This window comes from Labeo rohita, chromosome 16 (genome assembly GCF_022985175.1).
Source record: "Labeo rohita strain BAU-BD-2019 chromosome 16, IGBB_LRoh.1.0, whole genome shotgun sequence".
Taxonomy (NCBI): Eukaryota; Metazoa; Chordata; class Actinopteri; order Cypriniformes; family Cyprinidae; genus Labeo; species Labeo rohita.
The window spans coordinates 27,119,367-27,142,501 of NC_066884.1; the positions used below are offsets into that span (position 1 = coordinate 27,119,367).

The window sequence follows — 23,135 nt, forward strand, 5'->3', positions numbered from 1 at the left end:
TGGTGGCTTGAAACATTTCCATTTATGACAGAAAAATCTGTACCGTTCTTCTTCATACAAGGCTCAACCTGACCAAAACAATCTTCTACAATGTTACCGTGAATGTTCATAGCATAGTTCATTTGATCATGATGGAAACTACGTCTATGTGGTTCTTGACTGCAGAGAACATCAGCAACAAATTCATAATTGGTTTGGCCCAAATTGGTTCTGTCAGCTGAACCTGTTAGGTTCTCTACATCTGAATCCAGAGAGTTTGGAAACGCACAGGTTTCCTGTAAACATCGTCCATCCTCTTCACTGTGATCCATCCACTCAGCCATTTTACATTTAGGATCATTATTGTGGAGAAGCAGATCTTCATAATTACCAGAACAATCCAGAAGGTCAAGGTCGTCCACAGTATCCATTTGGAGACTCTCTACAATGGTGCCGTCTTGCGTTTGGACACTGTGCTCGGCATCTACAAGCATCTGAACCTCCAAATCGCATGAATCCAGAGACAACAGTGAAATCACCGGAGAAGGCGGTGACAGGTCTGGAACTTCAACTTCTGTGGGGAGCGATTTCATGTCAGAGTACTTGGTAGGATGTGGTTTTGAATATGTTTTTGTTCTTTCAATGGACCCAAACCAGGAGGACATGCTGTCCTCTAGAAGACTGCTGGTCATTTGTGTCAAGCTTTCTAAATCGGTAGATGCTTGCTGTCTTTCGAAGCTAAAGTCAGTGTCCTTCTCTACTGAGCTTACAGGGTTTCTCTCAATTCTTTGATTTGTTTCTCTACTGTTGGAGAACTTGCACTGTGAGAAACGTTTATCAGCAACATGGGTGTCCAAAAAACTGTCCAATGTCCAGAGGTCACACACATCCTCTTGTTGTTCAGGAAGCGCTTCGGTTTTGTCAGCATTTATAAAAGTTTCAATACCTGAAGAAAACAGACAGAACAAGGTGTCATCAATCTTTTACCAAACTGGTTATGCAAATAAAAATAAGGTAAGGCCTTTTACCTTTTTTTGCAGGTTTGGGTGACTGGTCTGTGACTTCTGTTACAAGTCTGGGTGTTAGATGATCAGGGGGTTTGTCAGTTGAAAATAAAGCAGACGCCAGCTGATGGTTCGCTGCCTCTATTTCAGCAAATTTTCTGTGTGCAGATGGAATATTAATTGTAATTATTTAATATACACTACCAGTCAATAGGTTTAAAAAAAAAAAAAAAGATTTCTAATGTTTTTAAAGAAGTCTCTTCTGCTCATCAAGCCTGCATTTATTCCAAAGTACAGCAAAAACAGTAACATTTTGAAATATTGCAATTTATTCCTGTGATTTCAAAGCTGAATTTTTAACATCATTATTCCAGTCTCCAGTGTCACATGATCATTCAGAATTGATTCTAATATTCTGATTTGCTGCTATAAGAACATTTTTTACTGTTGAAAACAGCTGAGTCTATTTTTTTCAGGTTTCTTGATGAATAAAAAGTTCAGAAGAACAGCATTTATCTGAAATAGAAATCTTTTGTAACATTATAAATGTCTTTATCATCAGTTTTGATAAATTTAAAGAATCCTTGCTAAATAGAAGTAATGATTTCTAATTTCTTTTTAAAAATATACTGCCTTCAAGCTTTTGAATGGTATATAATGTTACAAAAGCTTTTATTTCAGATAAATGCTGATCTTTGGATCTTTCTATTTATCAAGGAATCCTGAAAAAAGTGTTCTCAACTATTTTAAATATTGATCATAATAAAAATGTTTCTTGAACAGCAAATCAGCATATTATAATGATTTCTGAAAGATCATGTGACACTGAAGACTGGGGTAATGATGGTGAAAATGTAGCTTTGATCACAGGAATAAATTACAATTTAAAATATATTCAAATAGAAACCAGTTATTTTGAATAGTAAAAATATTTCACAATATTACTGCTTTTGCTGTATTTTGGATTAAATAAATGTAGGCTTGGTGAGCAGAAGAGACTTAAAAAAACTTTAAAAAATTGTTTTACTGGTAGTATATTTATTTATAATTATGTAATTATTATATATAGAGAGAGAGAGAGAAAAGAGAATCAAAAGTTTAGGGTCAATATTTCTTTTTAAAGAAATTAATAATTTTAATATTTTTAAATGAATAATTTTTATAAGGCCACATTCAATGGATCAAAAAATTACAGTAAAGCTCTTTAAAAATATTTTATAATAATAAAGGCTGTTCCTTTTAACTTTATGTTTATCAAAAAATCCTGAAAAAAATTAAGTATCTGTATTCAACATTGATAACAATAAGAAACATTTCTTGAGCGCCAAATTAGCATATTATAATAGTATCTGAATAATCATGTCACACTGAAGACTGGAATAATGATGCTGAAAAGGTTTTGCCATCACAGGAATAATTACATTTTAAAATATATTAAAATATGAAAAGTTGAAAAAATATCTTACAATATTACAGTTTTTCAAATTTTTGAACAAATAAAAGCAGCCTTGGTGAGCATAAACTTAAAACATAAAAAAAAGTACTGATCCCAAACATTTGAATGGTAGTGTATGAATATATACAGTAAGCATAACATACCTCTGTATCATGTTGTGCAGAAACCGGCGATGGTTGACCTGTCGTTTTGATGGCTTGTTTTTTCGTGGTCTTTGCAAAGTCCTCATCATGTGACCGGCTGCTGAAGTCACAAAAGTAAAAAGATCACGGCCCCACGGCACTCCAGACTCCAACCCCGGTTCAAAGGTCAAAATACTGGATGGACGCATTGCTTTAGAGATACAATGTAAGAGCATGTGAGAGAAAAAAATAGTAATATCACATCAGATTCAGTAACTGTTCCTAAACTGACTGTTGAGCTATAAGCTCAGTACTACTACTACATTCAGTATTGTATTAAAAATAAGATTTAGATCTCAAAAAACATAATAGTAATCAAATTAAATCTTACTATATGAAAGCCTCACTTACCTTCTATTACTCAGGATGAATTCGCTTTGAAATGATGCACACAGAGGAGCAAACGACTTTACACAGGTCATGTACTCTGACTTGACTGACCAAAAAACACATGAGAGACAGAGAGAGAGTGAGCGAATGACTGAGGCGAGGGTGGCATTGCTTCATTGATGATGCCACAGACTGAGCGATTCTTTGTCTGCCTAGATAAAGGACGGCAAGACGGCACCATTAAAGAGGACAGAGAAGTGCAGTGAAATGAAAGGAAAATCAATTACCTAGAAGTCAACTGGTTCAGGCCGTGTGGTCTCTTTAAGCATTGTCAAAAACAGCGCTTGTTAAGTGTTCGCAAACACAGCGCAACAAAAACACGGTTGAGCGCTTAACGGCCCTTTAATTGATCTCTTTAATCGCTGATCCTCATTAACACATTCTCCTGTCTGAGATCTCGACTGGTTGCCACAGACAAATTGCCTTCACTTTTCAGCCCTCAGACAAAATTTTATTTTTACATATCTATGGGGGCGTTCAACATAATGGAATGGAGTCCAAAGGACAGGAAACATGACAAAATTCACAGCAGGGACATATTAATTTTAACTGTATGCTTAATTCTTGACTCCGAAGAACATAGAATATATTCTATACTCACATAGAGCATGTATATTTGACATTTTTAATTAGGTTTTAATAGGACAGTTCACTCAAAAATGACAGAATTCTGCTGTAATGTATGTATGTCCACTGTTGGACAATTGTTAATAGACAAATTAAACTAGTGTCAAATATATCTGTGGTGAACTGTCTATCTGTCTGTCTATCTATACATCCATGCATCCATCCATCCACAATATTTTGACATCTGCATAATTTGACAAAATTGCAGCTTTTTACAGCTTAGAAGCATAATAATAGCATATATTACTAATATATTCATTACCTTAATTTTCCTGTTTCCTTCACACAAAATACCTTCACATAATGAGAAAAAAAGATTGGAAAAAAAAAGTTCACAAAGGTAATTCTGTTAATTTTAATAAAGATGATCATCAAATTTTGCAATTCTGTTAATCAAAAGACTCATTTAGATTCATTTAATTCGGATTCATTTAAACTTGCCTACAGATTTAAAAATGACTGGTCGATTAATTTTTAACAAATAAACACCCCAAAAAACAAGACAGTGCTCGCTCCTTATGACAATTAACCATGGTACATTCAAAAACATGGTTATTATTATTATTATTATTGTTGTAAAACTGTGGTTATACAAATACGGCTGTTATACTGGAAATCTCTGAACACGTTGAGTGTGTGCAATCAGAAATATCCTGTATCCGAAAATCTTAGTGCATCTCGAGTGTATGGATGTGTACGGGATACACATACACAGGTCGTACGTTTCACTGGAATTTCCATTGTCTGATTTATCCCGGAAATTAGTGTTTTCATGCAGTGTGAACACCAGGACATAAAATGTAAGAAAAACCAAGATCAGTATTATTTTAGTATAATTTATACACTGTTATATTTATTCATATTTAAAGTTTGCTTTTTTTTATCATTATTATTTTCAGTTTAAATTTGATTTAACTTCAAATTTTAGTCATTTTGTTGTGTTTTTGTCATTTTGTCATGTTCTTAAAAGATTAGTTCACTTTACAGATTTTTACAGATAATTTACTCACCCCCTTGTCATCCAAGATGTTCATGTCTTTCTTTCGAGTCGTAAAGAAATATAGTGTATATAGTGGACTTCTATGGTGCCTGCGAGTTTTTACTTCCAAATGCAGCTTCAAAGGTGTCTACACGATCCCAGCCGAGGAAGAAAGGTCTTATCCAGCAAAACGATTGGGCCCCTAAAAAAAGCCCCTAAATCCATCTGACGCATTTCTTTAAAATGAGCATTTCGTTCTGGCTACTTTGTATAGGTTTCTATGTACTTCTGATTGGGCTGAGGCTGGAATTTAGCGAGTTTGAAGTAAAAGTATTTGATGGACATAAAATATGTGTCAGGAGCATTCACTCAGTATCATTATCTCATTTTTGACTGAGATGGCTTTTAGCTGGTTTTGCATCTGAACTCTTCATATATATATACATATATATATAAGTACAATTTATACACTTTTTACCCACAAATGCTTGTCTTGTCTGCCTGAACTCTGTCGAAACTCTGGGTTGGTACTTCTGCAGCAATGGATGATTGTAAAGTTGGAGGAGAAAATGAGATGGGAGTTTTTCGACATACCCTAATTGTTTTGAACAGGAGCGCACAGAGTACGCCTGCGCATCACAGAGCTAGACAAGATGAGCATTTAAGGTTAAAAAGTATATAAATTGTACAGTTTTTAGAAAGTTCCCTAGGTACGACATTCCTTCCTTGGCTGGGATTGTTTAGAGCCTTTTGAAGCTGCTTTTAAACTGCATTTTGGTTTAAAAATGTCGACTATATGGAGAAAATTTCTGAAATGTTTTTCTCAAAAAACAATTTCTTTTGTTCTGGGAAAGAACTAATTGTTTAATATTTCTAAATAGCTTTCATTTATTTTTATTTATAGTAATTTTAGTACTTCAGTTTAAACTTATCTTGGTTAGTTGGATTTCAAATTTTCAAATTTTTAGTTATATAAATTACTTTTGGTCCGTTATCGTTCAGTAAACTAAATAAGCAGTGGGTGTGGACAGAAGAGTCTTCACTATATTTAGTTCAACTACCACACACACACACACACACACACACATGTGCCTGCTGTCACTGCAGCTCATGTTCTCTTTTGCTTTTGAAGATCCTCAGCTTTCAGCCTGGTGTTACAAAGTTCTCCTCTCAAGTTTAACATCGGTGAGACTCATACTTTATATTGTGCATCTGATCTCTGCATTTAATTTAATATAATTATCACGCATTCACTATTAGCAGAAAATCGTATACTGATTATTAGCTAAATGTTTACATTCCCTGCTCTCACCATGTGTTCTTTTCTCACATTCTTTCACTGACTGATAACCGTTATCATGAACACTCATTCTTGTTACTAGAACTTTGTACCACAAAACAAACAGGTCTGATTGGTCTATGTTTGACCAATCAGCTTGCTTTGTTTACAAGAATCAGTCAGAGGGATCCAACAAAGTGAACCTTGTGATTTGTCATTCATTCTGGAACAGGACAACTACATGGTGAGTCACTGTAAATCACTATGAAAATATGTATCTATCTATCTGTCTATCTATTTATCTATCTATTGTCATTTGTAAGAAAAAAACTCACATTAGGATGAAATTACTTTTACGGTAGATCAGGCCAAAACAATGTGCATACTTCAGTTAATTAGGGTTCAATGGCATAGTGCTGAAAACCTGTTGTAATTGTTTGAATGGTCACAATCAGTGATCTCCATATAAAACTGATCATGCAGACCAAACCATAAGTTGTAGACACTTGAAACTTGGAGGGATGGTAGTACTTACACCAACTACAACGTGACCAAGGCTCTCCCCAATAGGCCTGATGGGGGCGCTACAGCGATCAAAAGTATGAAATCGCTCATAACTCGTAAGAACTGTCAGTCGCAGACTCAAATGTCTTATGTCGTTGGAATCCTTGGATCATGGCGGACAAAATGCACAAAATTTCTGAGTGTTTCACATTTTTTCGCCCGATCAGAACCAAACCAGTGCAGAAAGATTCTCTGGAGAGTAAATATCATTAATTATCAAAAATAAAAAGTTAAACTGTCGACTCGTCGCAAAGGGACTCATTTGAAACATTGAAAAGGGTAGGGACGCTTGTGGTAAAATGCCTATAACTCCTGAACAGAATAAGATACCTTTGCCAAACTCAGAACACTTATGTAAAGCCCGAAACACACTGCACAATTTTTGTGATCGTGGCTCCTAATCTGTGGTCCTATGTCATACAGTGAAAAAGTTTCAAAGATAGCCTACGATAATTTTCAGGCAGTGTCAGAAATTCAGCCTGATCATCACAGTTTACTGACCAACCAATAAAAATGCAACATGAAATCAGTGCGACATGGCACTAAAACTTGAAACTGCTTACCTCAATCTCCAAATCCTTCTTCTTTTGACGCTTCCACTTTTTTTAAGCACACATTATAGCTACAGCTGCCAAAGCGTGATTCATTATGCTCTTTTTGTTCATCACTAGCGCATTTGTTTTACTATTCTATATAATAGGTGTCATCATCGCACAGTTTACATACATGTCGTAACCAAGTTTTTTAGATCCATGTCGCACAGTGTGATCAGCAATGATCTTATAGGATTGCTAAAATCGTGCACTGTGTAGATGGCTTAAGAGTCACCTTTGTGAGGTCACACGAAAAAAATCACGGAACTTGGCCACTTGGTGGCGCTATTAGAGGGAAAAAAAAAACTTAAAAATGGCTGTAACTGCACAACCATTTGTCCTGTCAACATGAAAATCGGTGTGCACGGTCTTGGTCCAAAGAGCCACAAGTCTGTAAGGACACTGCGGTCGATCGGAATGAAACTCGGTGGGCCTGTTTTACTCTCGGCTCCAAACGTCTAAGAGGAATTTGAAAGAAATCGACCACTGGGGGTCAATTTCACATTTATTAGGGGTGTAAGCTAGGGGTGCCCAACCCTGTTCCTGGAGATCTACCTTCCTGCTGATTTTAGTGCCAACCCTGACCAAACACACCTGTCTGTAATTATCAAGTGCTTCTTCAGATCCTAACTAGTTGGTTCAGGTGTGTTTGATCAGGGTTGGAGCTGAACTCTGCAGGAAGGTAGATCTCCAGGAACAGGGTCGACTAGCCCTGGTGTAAGCAATTGTACGTTGCACGTTTTTATATTCATATCATACAATAGAACTCCTCGTTCCAGACAACTTTGCCTCTAGAACCACTGCTGTCAATCAAATCATTTGTTAAATGATTGAGAAGATGTCAAAAACCTACTTTTGCGAACTAATCCTAGATTTTTCACTCGATCGTAACCATACAAGGCCTCTCTAGGTTAATAACTATCAAAAAAATTTTAAGTTTTCCCTTTGGGAAGCTATAACGGGGTTGTTTAGAAAACGTCCTGTTCAAATGTACCCAAAATCTCACAAAGCCTAAAGGAAAACTCAAAACTTCATGTAACCTAGTGAAGAAATGCGACAGGTAATTCTAAACAAGAATGCAAAGTTTTAAGGAGTCTTAAACGTTAAAAAACCCAGCTATATTTAAATATTTGCTTTATTATCCTTGTAGTGGTCATCATGAACAGAGCATGGGCTTTGTTCAAATCCCATCCATACATCTCCAATGTGGTGGGATACACAACGCTTTTCGCCACAGCAGACCTCATTCAGCAAAGCACGATGGGAAAAGCTCAGGACAAAGGGACAACATATAAACTGGATCAAGTGGGACAAGACACCTCCAACACATCCACTGAGGGATTTACTATGGCTGAGGAAGCAAAGACAGATGATGATAGCAAAAAAAGTGACTCAGAAGGAAATATAAAAGCTTTTCCTGTACAACATGCTTCACAGCTTCACAGCATCGACTGGGCCCAGACCGCTCGAGTAGCAATGGTTGGGTTCTGTTTCCATGCCAACTTCAATTACCATTGGTTGCGGGCACTGGAGAGGATGTTTCCAGGAGGAGGAACCAGAAGAGTGTCGATTAAAGTGTTTCTGGACCAGTTGTTTGCAGCTCCAATGACAATAAGTGCTTTCTACATTGGTGAGAACCAGGGGTTTTTCATCATACTTCCACTTCCAGTTATATAACTGAACAAAATCAATACATAAATGTAAATCTGTGCATATGAATGAATTCATAATGAAAACTTTTTAATCAAGTGTTTATTACACTTCTGAAGGGTTGAGCACACTGGAGGGTGCAGAGGATCCCCTTGAAGATTGGAGAAATAAATTCTGGACCTCTTATAAGGTACCACCTGAAGACCAAAAGAGATATTAAAAGATCAGTTTGGACACATTAATTTGTTCTTTTTCTCTCTCTCTCTGGTAGACTGGAGTAGTGTATTGGTCAACAATGCAGGTACTATATTAGCCCATCAATCTGTTCATCTGTTTCTAGGAGGTTCCTCATTTTCTCCCTAATTATGTTCTTCATTTATCAGGCTGTGAACTTCTCACTGATCCCGCCGGTGGCTCGTACTGTTTTTGTTGGAGGAGTCGCTCTTGGCTGGACTGTCTTCTTGTGTCATTTCAAGCAACAGAAGAGTGACTTCTTGAGCTAGGCTTTATTCTGGAGCTCATTGGCCTAAAATTTAGCCAAAACATGGACTTTCTTAAATCAACATATGCAACATACAATGCATATATGTTACTATGTGCATATTAAATATAATCAATGTTGGGAAGGTTACTTTAGAAATGTAATAAGCTGCAGATTACAAGTTACCCTATTTAAAATGTAACGGCGTGTTTGGGCGCGTTTCACTACTCACCACTGTGTGTGTGCACTTGGATGGGTTAAATGCAGAGCACAAATTCCGAGTATGGGTCACCATACTTGGCCACATGTCATGTCCTTTCTTTTTCCTTTCCTTACTCCCTAACGCTACAGTCTAACACTATACCCTAACACTATAACACAATAGCCACCTTATTTTTCAAAGCTGTTTTCTGGTAATGTGTTAGATTTCCAGTTCATAAGCCACTGTAGAGAATTATGTGCAGTAAACGATAAAACTTTTTGCACTACAAACCATTGTATTCATAATTAAGATAATACATTAAAATAATATGGTAAGACACACCAGTTTGCAATATCAAGCAGCAAAATGAGCTGTTTAAAACAGCTGGAAGCAGATGAGACCGAAAGCCAGACACATTCAATTTACAAATGGCCATGCATACTCTTACGGGAAAAATAAGGTGGACAATTGATGCATTAAAACTGGCGGAAGTTTTAAAAACATGTGATTTGAACAAATAATTTTGGTTGACTTCATTCCACCACAAATGAATAAATCTTTTAAATTATTCCAATTACTACATAATAAACATACATTATTGCTTACCTCAGCTTTAATACTTATTCTTTTAGAAGCATTACATTTGTGATGAAATGGTGACAAAAAGATATGTATATTTACTTTCACACTGTGACAAAAATTTGAGTAAAACAGATTATTGGTGTGGACTTGGTTCAATGCATGGGTTTTTGATTGGATTTTGATATGTGGGCAGTACAAAGATGAATCATTCAGATCTAAAACAAGAGTTTAGAAAATAGATTGGGTGAATTTTCATTTCATGCTGATTTTTTAGAGAGAGGTTTTATAGATATAGACTTTGATCCTGGACCACAAAACTAGTCTTAAGTAGCATGGGTATATTTGCAGTAATAGCCAAAAATACAATGCATGGGTCAAAATTATCTATTTTTCTTTTATGCTAAAAATCATTTGAATATTAAAGATCATGTTTCATGAAGATATTTTGTAAATTTCCTACTGTAAATATATTAAAATGTAATTTTTCATTAGTGATTGCATTACTAAGAACTTCAATTGGACAACTTTAAATGTGATTTTCTCAATATTTAGATTTTTTATTTATTTATTTTTTAGATTCCAGATTTTCAAATAGTTGCATCTCGGTAAAAAAATCCTCCTATTATAATAAAGCACATCAATAGAAAGCTTTAGATTATGTATAAATCTCAATTTAAAAAAATGACCCCAATGACTCGTTTTGTGTCCCAGGGTCACATATATAATGAGGAACTACAAAAATGTAATTATTATTATTGCATATATTCAATTTATTTATTTATAAGGGACAGCAGACATTATTTTTACTATAATTTAAATGTTTTTTTTTTGCTCGTTCGACTTCATGCAGTGCAGCAAAGATCGGCTGCCACCTGACAAAAGGAATGCTGACAAAAGCAATGGGTCTTTTTAATGCAGAGAACTCTGCTCATGTGTCCCAGCAGCGCCTCACTGCAATACACAAAATCCAGGGGGTGGGGATGGTAGGTTTAGGGGTGGAGATGGGTGGCTTTAAGGATCAGGGGGTGGAGACGGGTAGGTTTAGGTATATGTAAGGTGGGAGGAGTTGGGCCTGGATCCAACCTCAGCCCCTAAATCTTGTGTACTGCAATGAGGACCATATCCACCATGTTTGTAGTTTTTTAACACTTTTTATGCGTTTGTATTTCGAATCGTATCCTCATCCACCGTGCAATGCGTTGTGAACACTATTAGCCGTTACAGTGTGCATTGCATTGATAGACATATACAATAAATATAAGTATTTCTAATGCATAAGTATTTATTATGTCTATGGTGCATCGAACCGTGCTTCGAATTCTAACCGGAAGGAGTAGACCATCCGGGAATCTTTGGCATACTTTTTTAAACATGGCTGCGTCCGAAAGCCTAGTCAGCTGCCTTGCTGCCTCGCTGCCTTATCAGGCAGTGACTTCGAAGGCTGCGAAGGCAACTCTAGAAACAGTTTCAGACAGACTTCAGAGGCAGCAGAACGTGATGGCGTTGCTAGGTTACCTAACGGTTAAGTTGTAGAATTTGTAGAAAAACGATCTTATACAGTTATATATAAATGCTTTAATAATACATAAAAACCTCAATGTCAGACCAAAGGTCTGTGCGTCGGAGAAGACGACTGAGAATGACAGCTACTTTTTGCTTAAAAAAATAAAAGCACTGATGCAAGTAATATTGCAGAACAGGTCATTGTTATTAGTGGCTGTTTCGTTATTATTGGTAGCATACTGTAAATATTATTCTTATTCACTACTCATTCGAACCCTTTTAACATTTTATTAAATACTGTTATTACAAACAATATTATTTATTATGCTTTTTACACTATTACGATTCATAAAGAATATCATGGTCAAGATCTCATCTATTATATAAAGTAACAAGTCTAATTTCACCAGAATATCTTTATTTATATAACCTATATGACGCACACGCACAGGATTGTGGGAAATCGAAGGCAGCGAAGGATACATCTACGCTGCCTTCAAAATTCAGAAGAAGGAACCTCCGGAGACAGGAAGTGAAGCAGAATTAGAATTCAGACGTGCCTTGATGCCTTCCTGCCTTGGAATGCTGCCTCCGAAGGCAGCATTTTAGAGCTTTCGGACGCAGCCCATATTACATCCTAATTCTATTTTCGAATACTTTTAGGACGGATGCTATGCGAATTGGGACGCAGCATAAGTTTTTATAACACTAAATGATTTTTTACTGTACTTATAGAATAAAAGCATATATATTCCCCACTTTATTGGTGTTTATATAGTAGCCTGTATGTTTATGTTAAACTTTATTCTTTAACAGATGGCGCGGTATTAAGCAGTATATAAAAAGTGTTTCTGTTGCTCATGAAAACGTCTGTGTATTTGACGAATACTGCATTTAATTCACTTAATCTGTCAAATAGTATGCCAACACCGCGTGAGCGTCACTACCGGGAGCAGAAAGTGTCCAACTTAACGTCTCTGCTTTCAGTTTCGCTGGTAGCAGAACATCTTAAAGACGCCTGAAGTGTAACATCTGTAACCTCACGGTTCTCTTCCTGTATCCGTTTATATCAGCGACCCCAGCAGCACAAGATTTTTCACTGACAGAAAGCGTGAACCAATCCGGACTCGCGTTTGCAGTCACATGACTCATCGCGCTCCGTAATCTCGCCATACGTTCTCTCGCGAGCTTTCCTTTTCCCTTTTCGCTCTGAGTCCAAGATGGTAGGTAGCTTGATTTCTTATGGAATGTACCCGTGTCCAAAAATCAACCTCCATCCTCGGCTATATCTTTTCTAACTTCGCCGCAGATGATGTTTAGAAGCAGTACATAGAGCTACAAGTGAAAAAATATGTGTATTGTTGTGGATTGTATGTGAATTTAATAAGTAAATGTCGGTTTGTGCACACCGGGCCGCAGAGCTGAGATTGCCGTTCATGTGTCGTGTCAAACTTCTCTCGGGTGTCTAACGACAACGTGCCCTTGTGTTTTTAAGACTTTGTATGCCCAAATATTCATAAAACATTTGCTGGTATTTCATTTAGTTGCTTAGACAGAAGGAAGAGTGCTAGAGCAAACTCGTGTTGGCTAAGCTAACTCTGTTAGTGCTAGCGGTATGCGATTTTCTGAGCCACATGAGTTACAGCATATTTGAGACAAATGTGCTAGTGTTGTGTAGTCAATGTAATTTATATTTGACGTTGGTTTTGTAGTTATTACATTCATTGTTGCTCAAATATGTATCATTGTGTCCAGTGACTATGTGTACGTTTTTGCTAGTGTAATTTATAGAAAACGTGCTAATTCTGATATCCTGCTTCAGTTTTTAAATAACGATTTTTTTTTATTGGTGTGTAATTGATTATTTTGTTTGTTCTAATAGGGAATTGACATCAGACACAACAAGGACCGTAAGGTTCACAGGAAGGAGCCCAAAAGTCAGGATATTTACCTGAGGCTCTTGGTCAAGGTAAGAACCACAATGAAACTCAAAACAGAAAAATGAGTTTGAGAATGTACCGCTACATCTATGGCTGGTTGCATTACTTGTCCGTTTGTTGTTTTCATATTATACCAATACATGTTTAATTTTTTTTTTTTTTTGTATTGTAGTTGTACAGATTTCTGTCTCGCCGTTGTAATGCTCCCTTCAACAAGGTCATTCTGAGGAGGCTCTTCATGAGCAAGACCAACCGTCCTCCTATGGCCTTGTCCCGACTGGTGAGTTTGAAGCCCAGTTTTACTTCTGTATGTGCAGATCTCATATGCGTTAGGCCTTGTCATTTTAGAAGGCGAGTATACAATTTAGGTTTTGTTGGTCTTTTCACTGACTGAACGTTTTTTGCCTCTAGGTCCGTAAGATGAAGCTTCCAGGCCGTGAAAACCTGACTGCTGTTGTTGTGGGAACTATTACTGATGATGTCAGGATTCAGAAAATCCCTAAACTGAAGGTAAGACCAGACATTGGAAGTGTAATGATGTCATAAACTCTGTTCAAGATCCGTCTGTTCACACATCTGTCTGTCTTCTGATTTTGCCCATGCGTTCAAGCAAAATTTGCTCTTAAGAGATGATGAAATGCACGTTTATTATTTTAATATTTACGCTACCAGCCAAAAGTTTTTGAACGGTAAGATGTTTAATTTGTTTTAAAGAAATCTCATTAAGCCTGCATTTATTTGATCCAAAGTACAGCAAAAATGGTATTATAGTAAGAGATTTTTAATATTTAAAATAACTTTCTATTTGAATATATTTTAAAATGTCATTTATTCCGGTGATTTCAAAGCTGAAATTTTATCATCATCACTCAAGTCACATGATCTTTCAGATCATTCTAATATTCTGATTTGCTGCTCAAAAAGCGTTTATTATTGTTGGAAACAGTTGAGTAAAGTTGAAGCAGGTTTCTTTGATGAATAGAATGTTCAGAAGAACAGCATTTATCTGAAATGGATATCTTTTGTAACAAATGTCTTGATCATCACTTGATCAATATAAAGTGTCCTTGCTAAATAAGTGTTCATTTCTATCATTTTTTTCCCTAAAATTTTGAGTGGTATAATGTTACAAAAGCTTTTAATTTCAGATAAATGCTGATCTTTCAATTCAAGCATCTTTAAACTGTTTTAAATATTGATAATTATAATAAATGTTTCTTGAACAGCAAATCAGCATATTTTAATGATTTCTGAAGGATCATGTGACACTGAAGACTGGAGTAATGATGCTTAAAATTGAGCTTTGATCACAGGAATAAAATGCATTTTAAAATGCATTCAAATAGAAAGCAGTTATTTTAAATAGTAAAAATATTTCTCAATACTACTGCTATTGCTGTATTTTGGATCAAATAAATGACGACTTGGTAAGCAGAAGAGACTTCTTTTAAAAGCATTACAAATCTTTTGACTGGTAGTTTAAATCGTAAAGTTCTATTTGGACGTTTCTTATGGGGACGTAAAGTATTTTCAGCATTTGCGGGGGCTAGTCCATAATTTTATTGATATTTGAATGTAGAACGTTGATGCTAAATTTCTTGATGTTTTCTTGGCAAACACCAAGTTCCTGTGTTAATTTAATTGCCATCTGAATCCACATCTCTGAGATTACAAGAGGGAATAAGTTCAGAAGTAATTTTTAAAATGCTTTTTACCACTGTCAAGCACTTTAAGGCAACATTTGCACTTTGTGGTAATTTACATGCATTTTAAAGATGAACACAAACACAATATTTCATCACTGCTCCACTACTGTGAGCGGGACCTGTTAAGAACAAAAAGAGCATGTGAGCATTTTGAAGTGGATGGTTACTGCAACAGGTGCAATACATTTTGAAAAGCCGTACTATATACATTAAACAAAACAAAAAAACACAAGTAGCTTTGGCAAAATTTTACCTTATGCAAATAAGAGAATGCATTAACCTATTTCTGCAAACTTGCACTTGCACGCTTTGACAAAAAATGCAATGCAGAAAAACATTTAAACTAATAGGGTGTCCATTTTCCTATTATTAAATAAGATATTTAAATGAATAATACAGAAATATATAAAATTAAACAAAGCACAGCCATCGCAGAGTGACTGAACGTGGGACTGACCGTGTGAGAAGCTAACACCTCCATCATGCATTTCTCTTCAGCCAAATGCATGAGTTTTATCAATGAGGAGCCTTGCAGATTTATTTTTGCTGTCGTTCCCATAGAAAAAAAGAATAATTGTACAGATATTGCTCAAGTCATCTTGCAGCCCTCCTAGAAGTTCGCTGAACCTTCCTAGTGTGATCCAGCCTGCCGGTTGAGAAACTGAGTTGATGGAAGTCTCTGGAGAATTTAACTGTCAGAAGAAAACCGCTCTGGTTTTAAGTTTGAGGTCAATAGTTTCATAGTTTAGCTTGCCGTAGTTTATGCAAACATGACTCAGTGCACGTTCAATCATGTTTTGTCCAATCTCATGCATTTGGTGCAGCGGTGTCTCATCTTATGTGCACAATGACACTGTTTTTGTTCCAAGTGTTTAACGCACATTTGGTAACGCAACATACACCAATGATAGGCAATCCAACAAATGGTTAAAATAACTGAACGATTGAAAATGTAGGAACTAAAATGATCATGTTTTTCTTAAGTTCTTTGTGTTTTTGAATAATAGTAATAGCGTCAGCAATAATATATTATCATTTTTACGTTTGGCAAAATTATGTAGCCCTACGTACAAGCCCAACAAATGTTTTATATATATATATATATATATATATATATGTTTTTTTCATTTTTGTAAAGTTTTATTAGAAAACAAAAAATCATAATTAGATACTTCCCTGCACAATAGTACAGCCCTAATTTCAGTACATTACAAGTACTTTTTATTTTTCTAAACTTTTTTTTTTTATGGCTAAATGATTTGAGTATGTTTTGCTTCAGTTTAAAATAAGGGGATGTTTTTAGCTTTTGAGTGAGAGAGAAATTTATACAAATATCCAAGTTAGCTAAAAACGTTATACAATCATGAGGAAAAACTGTTTTTTAAATCTTAACAGGTGATTACAATAGCACGTCTAATGTTTTGCAGCATATTAAGATCTGTCATTGGTAAAAAATTTTATATATATATATATATATATATATATATATATATATATATATATATATATATATATATATATATATATATATATATATATATATATATTTGTATATATATTTGTATATTTATATATTTGTTTGTTTATTAGGGCTGTCCAAAAATTAATCGCATACAAAAAAAAAGGTCTGAGTTTGCCTAACAAACGTGTGTGTACTGTGTAATTATGTATATATAAATGCACACAAATTAATGTATATATTTAACAGAAATATCATTTATGTACAAAATATTTTTATTTATATATAATATAAATGATATAAAATTTATAATAAATACACATACTTGTAAATATTTCTTAAATATATACACGAATGTGCTTGTATTTATATAAACATAATAATTACACACAGTACACACACATATATTAGGCAAACTCAAGCTTTTATTTTGTATGCGATTAATCGTGATTAATCGTTTGACAGCCCATATATATATGGGCTGTCAAACGATTAATCATATATATATATATATATATATATATATATATATATATATATATATATATATATATATATATATATATATATATTTATATTTATATTTATATTTATATTTATATTTATATTTATTTATATTTATATTTTTATTAATAATAATATATATATTTTGTTTGTTTTATTTTATTTTTATATAATTTAAAAGTTACATAATTACAAAGTTTAGGCCAAATTATGCAGCCCTACAAACAAGCACAGCAAGCCTTTATTTATTTTAAATTGCATTATCGTTTCTTTTAATTACAAAAATCATAATTAGATTATTCCCTTATATTGTGCAGCCCTATTTTCAGCACATGAAAAAGCTCTTTTTCTTTCCCTTACTAAATTGTTTTTTAGGGAATAAAGACACGTTTTGCTTCAGTTTTAAATAAAATGAATAAATAATAGTAATTATGTGATTACCTGTGTATAATTTAAGTACATTGTACGTATATTAATGAAATAGTTCTCAAGTTTTTTGTAATATTTGCTCTAAATGCTTAATAGTATTGAATGCATGTACAGTTGCTATATATAGTATAAATTGAGCTAAGAATGCAACTATGGAAAATGCAATGTGTATATGCATTATTTTTTTCCTCTTTAAATGCGAGTACACTGATTCAAAAGTTCACAGATGAGTTACTTTGGATTACCAGGTACTTTTAGTCATCAAATCTTGGTCTTGTTTACTGTAGATGATGCTTTTTGATATATAAACATTCCTGAAGTCTCTCTGTTGGGTGTCTTGACATTTCAACAGTCTGAGGTTGTGTGAATGTGTAAATGAACCTTTCTCTTTCCTGTGTCTTCTCACAGGTGTGTGCCCTGAAGTTGACCGACCGTGCTCGCACCAGGATCTTGAAAGCCGGTGGAGAGATCATGACCTTTGACCAGCTGGCTCTTACTGCACCTAGAGGAAAGGGCACCGTTCTGTTGTCAGGTATGTGTGTAAAGCAAGGATACAAGTTCAGTACAAATTATTTTTGAAGTGCTTATGTCCTGAATGAATTGCTTATTAAATGTTTTCAGATAAGCCCAGGATTGTTAATGCAATTGTCTTGTTTGTCTGCAGGACCCCGTAAGGCCAGAGAGGTGTACAGGCATTTTGGTAAAGCTCCTGGAACCCCCCACAGCCACACCAAGTAAGGAAACCTTATGCATTTTAATTTTAAGCCTTCATAAACTTGAGTTTGATATGTTGATCATTTTGATGAACCTTTTAACTCAAAGTATGTTTCTCTGTCCTCTAGGCCCTATGTGCGCTCCAAAGGCAGGAAGTTCGAGCGTGCCCGTGGTCGCAGAGCCAGCCGAGGATACAAAAACTAAACATCTGTCTTTTTGTATTCAGTATTGTAATGCAAATAAAGATTGGGTAATAATCCAAATACAGGCTTTTGTTGCTTCATCTGATTTTATGCTTCAAAAAATGGTTCAAGTATTTTGCAGATGTGAAATTGACATGCACCGAAATGACTGTGACTTAACCACATCAGGTGGAAAAAGCAAACCTTATGATGAAATGTTTTGTTGACAGCTGCAGGTACATGTGCGTATGCACGTTTTCCAATACAGTTTCAGAATTAATCTAACTCAAAGATCGCTAAGAATTGTAATTGCCAAGTTAAAAGAAATTAACGTCACAGACCTTGAATGAACCTTGAATTTTCCATTTTATTTTGCACGCACGTTTGTGCAAAACAAACTTTTAAACCATTTGTGTTCAAAAATTATGGGTGAGACATACATTTGCACAAATATCTAATTTAGCTTAAATTGTATACATTCATGAGGAAAAAGTTTATTTTAAATAACCTTAACAGACAAGTTTGATTTTAATCACCTAATATTTTGCAGTTTATTTAGGTATTCTGTCATGTTTTTAAAAGTAAAAATGTTCCAAACTCTTTTTTTCTGTAAGACAATTAATTTCTTGTTCAACAAGAATGTTTACAATTGGATTTAGGTGAAGTTAGTACTGTATGGCCAGTACTGCCACTATTTGCAATGGCATGTCAACTTGCCATCTAAAAAATAAATGCAAGTAATAAAGTTCAGGATTGTTCAAAAATGACCATTGTAGTTTAAATGAATTGCTGTTTTGAGTACAGAACTAGTTCAATCAATGCAGATAACTTTAAGAAAACGGCACAAAGTGTAATGTCCTCATTTAAAGTGCAAACATGGCAAAACAGCTGTAGGATAACCATGCAAACAGAAGAAACACCACGCAATTTAAATGAGTGACATGACAGCAGAAGTATGTGGAAACAAAATGATGTGAAGTGCTTGGCCAGTATTCAAAGGAGTTTTGCTGTTGGTGAGTAAACACTTTTCAGAAACTGACTGCCTTTGATCTGCAAATCTGTGGTTGTTATTTCCAGTACATGGAGGACAAATTAAACAACTCAATAGGCAGTTGTGAGCAGTTTCAGCCACATGTGATGGTATCATGATAAATAACAATGAATATTAATATCTGAATTTCCACCTGATAATTTCAAACCTCTCTAAATGGTTAAAGATGATGTACTTTAAATCCCTTGTAAATAGCAGGTTCTCTCACTCTTTAGAGTAACCCCTAACACTGAAGTCCACTGAATTCAAAAACACATCTCGGGTTTTGCTATATAAGGACAAAACTTTCTAGATGAAACAGATCGACGCCATGATGTAAGAAACGGTAAGTGGCAGAGAGATCTACTGACAGACAGACGCTCAGAGACTGCGTTGTATGTCATGATGTATTATCTATTCCATAAACCCCCGTCTTGACTAAGTTCTATAGAGAAATTATCTGTGTGATTCAAAGCATTGAATAATACTAGGAGCTCATTTGACCCACTGTTGGCTTTGATGGAACTTTAGCCACTAAAAAGAGGTGGTAATACACTAGATAACTCAAATTCTTATGAAGCACACTTGGCATTCAGGAAAAAAAAATCAGTGGGTTTTTATGAATACATATATAAAGCCTCTCACAAATACTCTTTTGAATCTGAATGCACTTTTTAAAGTATTACATTTGGAAGTGATACATATACTTACAAATTCCCAGATATTGAACATCTTTAATGTAATGATCAAACTAGTTTTATACAGTTTTTTTTATAATTAACAATTACAACTTTGTTTTTGTTTTTTTTAACTGACATAAGAATCATCCCATAAACATGTACTGTGTTAATATAAAGAAATTTTACAATTTCATTTGTTTTACCAGTATAACATTTTATGTTAATTACATATTGCATTACATTTTTTAGGGTTGAAATTTTTTTTTACTTTTTTTTTTTTTTTTGCATTTCTACAATCAGTCATTCTTTGTTAGTTCATGTTAATTCACAGTGCATTAACTAATGTTAACAAGCACTTTTTTTGAATAATGCATTAGTATATATTGAAATAAGATTAATAAATGCTGTAGAAAGTATTGTTCATTCGTAGTTCATGTTAATAAAAGGAGTTAACTAATATTAACTAATGAACCTTATTGTAAAGTGTTACCAATGTATCCCTTTTTTTCATTTAGGCAACGTGTATATGATTTACTTCATGGTTTTAAAATGAAAAATTACGAAATACTAAGAGGCTTGTTTAGTATGAACTTATTTGTCAGTTATGGTCACTAAATTGCCACTAAATATATATATATATATATATACATATATACATATATATATATATATATATATATACATATATATATATATATATATATATATATATATATATATATATATATATATATATACACACATATATATATATATATATATATATATATTAATTCAAAATCATTTCATTCAGGTTATCAATTTTTAAGAAAATAAGGCAGATTAATCTAGAGACGTTGGTGTCTGTTCTTCTGAGAAAACAGCTGGTGGGGTCAGTGGGGATGGAATATTGAATATCTCTCTCATAATCCCTCTATCAACCATAATCAGTGTTAATACGTTCCATTCTCACTATTATCTTCATGCATATAATATTCCCACTCGTGACAGTCTCTTTTTTCCACATCGGGGGCCACAAAGGTCTTCCCCAGCTCTCCTGTTATTCAAATCAGCTGTATCAGCCACATACAGTGAATAGGAAAGACCCCATCACGCTTTCATATCACCCCCTCTGATCTGAAGAGAAGGAACACAAGAAAGTGAACGCTGATGTCCGCGTGCTGTACGTAACCACAACATGCCCCAGATACATACCAGTGTGGCTCGTGTCGACCGAAGGTTGATATTTGGATGTTTTTCCGTGCGAAATGGGGGCCTAATGGGCATGAGAACTCACGAGATACACAAAGGAAGGAAATGATGAGAATCTAAGAAATGAAAGAGTCTGAAGATCTGTGGTTATCCTCCCATACTTTACCTCATGAAGGCATACCTACCTGCTGCTTTTTCCATGGATTTACATATTTGCATATTCAAGTAGCCAACTTACTGTTTCCACTGAGCTGGTGTACAGCGGCCTCAGCAATCCACATTTTAAAAATTATAAGCTACATTAAACTATAGATAGATGTTAAGAAATTAAAAATGTAAGAATTTTGAAATTGTATTTGGACACTTTCTGGTTGCCAAATCTTTTTAACAACTGTTAGTCTAATAGAACACCAGTGGGAACTTCACAAATCCATCAATAAACACATTCATTTGGCTGAAACAGAAGTTAGCTCTGGGAAAATCATAATTTTTCGTATGAAGCCTAATAAAACGTAATTAAATTTTGAGCCTAAACATAAACGTTTTTTTCACTATCCAAAAGTCACGTTACAAAAAGGAAGGAATTTTGATGCTTCGGATTATGAGAGTCGCACACCGCAGACTAAAAACTACAAAAGAGAGAAGAGAAGTGAAAAACAAAGTAAAAATGGGAGGGGAGCGATTGAGTCAGCCACAAACTCTTTTCTTCATCAAAACAACTCCAGCCCCCATATTCATGTCACTCGCACTCAGTCTCTCTGCCTTTACTGGAAGTGATGCTGTTTAAGAATATGCTGATCGCACATCCGCATATCAACGGCTGAATCAAATGCATTCCGATGCTCACGTCTGATACTAGGCTGACAGAACAGAAAGCAGCATATACACAACCACATAAACAAACAATGATGCCACGGTGCAGGCTAAAATTACACATGGCATTTGTGTTTTTTACCCACTGGTTGAGGGTGGGTAAGGTTTCGTTATACATTAGTTTAATGTTATGTCATTCTGAAATTAAAAATGCTCAAAATCTAGGGGAATATCAGCTGTAGGTATGCCACTGTTCTACTAACATGTTTGACAAAATATCCAAGGCATTTCAACAAAAAACTTTATTTTTGCTTGGTCAGGACCCTTGACCCCAGGACCCCAGGACCTTTGATGCTCAAAGTCACTTTTTCACATTTTCTAATGCCTAGTGGTCTGGTTAAAGTACAGTACAATTCAGGACTGTAAAGCCTGATCCGGCTTGTGTTTTCACTGGCAACAGTACCCTTACTTGATAGGCTTGGTCTATGCTGGAAAGTAGCGAATCTCCATCATTCTCACATAAAAACAACAGCAACTGCAAATAACACTGTTACTCCAGTGTTCTGCACTGCAGTAAATATAACCCACGAACAAACAACAACTGAAGACCACTGTAGTTAAAGCCTGGCAAAGCATCAAAAAGGACGAAAGCCAGACTTTGGTAATGTTCAGGGGTCCAGATTTCATCACTGCCAGTAAAGCATTATTGACATTCTTAACTCTTATATGTGGACCTGACTGTGTTTCACAGTACTTCAGCAAAAAAAAAAAAAAAAAAAAAAAAAAATAAAGTTTAACTGCAAATGAAAAATTACACTGCGAACTATTACTATATAATACATAACAAATATTTATGGTATTAATATTTGCTATTGCCCCCATTGACCTGTAAAGACAAAAAAGTAGTATACATACTGTACCTATGAGAACAGTGACCTTGTGAGGGACCGATTTTCCTGTAAGTTTCTCTTTTCCAAAAATTAGAGTGGCTAGTTCTTGCGTAAAAAGAGAAACTC

At 34.8% G+C, this 23,135-nt stretch overlaps 2 protein-coding genes across 3 annotated transcripts; both read left to right on the top strand.

The window, feature by feature from the left end:
- Window positions 1-978: 978 nt before the first annotated feature.
- si:ch211-120k19.1 (uncharacterized protein LOC563199 homolog) lies at window positions 979-9,991 on the top strand. 2 transcript variants are annotated; one of them, XM_051130674.1, is made up of 7 exons: window positions 979-993; window positions 5,750-5,802; window positions 6,000-6,140; window positions 8,204-8,683; window positions 8,823-8,893; window positions 8,975-9,004; window positions 9,087-9,991. In XM_051130674.1, the coding sequence occupies exons 4-7, from the start codon at window positions 8,212-8,214 to the stop codon at window positions 9,204-9,206; spliced, it is 693 nt and encodes a 230-aa protein (XP_050986631.1). In that variant the 5' UTR covers window positions 979-993; window positions 5,750-5,802; window positions 6,000-6,140; window positions 8,204-8,211; the 3' UTR covers window positions 9,207-9,991. The 2 variants fall into 2 exon arrangements, with proteins under 2 accessions (XP_050986631.1, XP_050986630.1); XM_051130673.1 differs by lacking the exon at window positions 979-993 and adding an exon at window positions 2,771-2,787.
- A 2,561-nt stretch (window positions 9,992-12,552) lies between these two features.
- Window positions 12,553-18,490, top strand: rpl18 (ribosomal protein L18). Its single transcript, XM_051132069.1, has 7 exons — window positions 12,553-12,694; window positions 13,354-13,440; window positions 13,584-13,691; window positions 13,823-13,921; window positions 17,918-18,041; window positions 18,174-18,243; window positions 18,352-18,490. The coding sequence occupies exons 1-7, from the start codon at window positions 12,692-12,694 to the stop codon at window positions 18,425-18,427; spliced, it is 567 nt and encodes a 188-aa protein (XP_050988026.1). The 5' UTR covers window positions 12,553-12,691; the 3' UTR covers window positions 18,428-18,490.
- Window positions 18,491-23,135: the final 4,645 nt, after the last annotated feature.

Excerpts from the sequence above, each read along its gene's own strand:
- si:ch211-120k19.1 (XM_051130674.1), top strand. The coding sequence starts at position 8,212 with ATGAACAGAGCATGGGCTTTGTTCAAATCCCATCCATACATCTCCAAT. Across the intron at positions 8,684-8,822 it reads AATAAGTGCTTTCTACATTG|GGTTGAGCACACTGGAGGGT; the intron begins GTGAGAACCAGG and ends ACACTTCTGAAG. Across the intron at positions 8,894-8,974 it reads AATTCTGGACCTCTTATAAG|ACTGGAGTAGTGTATTGGTC; the intron begins GTACCACCTGAA and ends TCTCTCTGGTAG.
- rpl18 (XM_051132069.1), top strand. Across the intron at positions 13,692-13,822 it reads CTATGGCCTTGTCCCGACTG|GTCCGTAAGATGAAGCTTCC; the intron begins GTGAGTTTGAAG and ends TTTTGCCTCTAG. Across the intron at positions 13,922-17,917 it reads AGAAAATCCCTAAACTGAAG|GTGTGTGCCCTGAAGTTGAC; the intron begins GTAAGACCAGAC and ends GTCTTCTCACAG.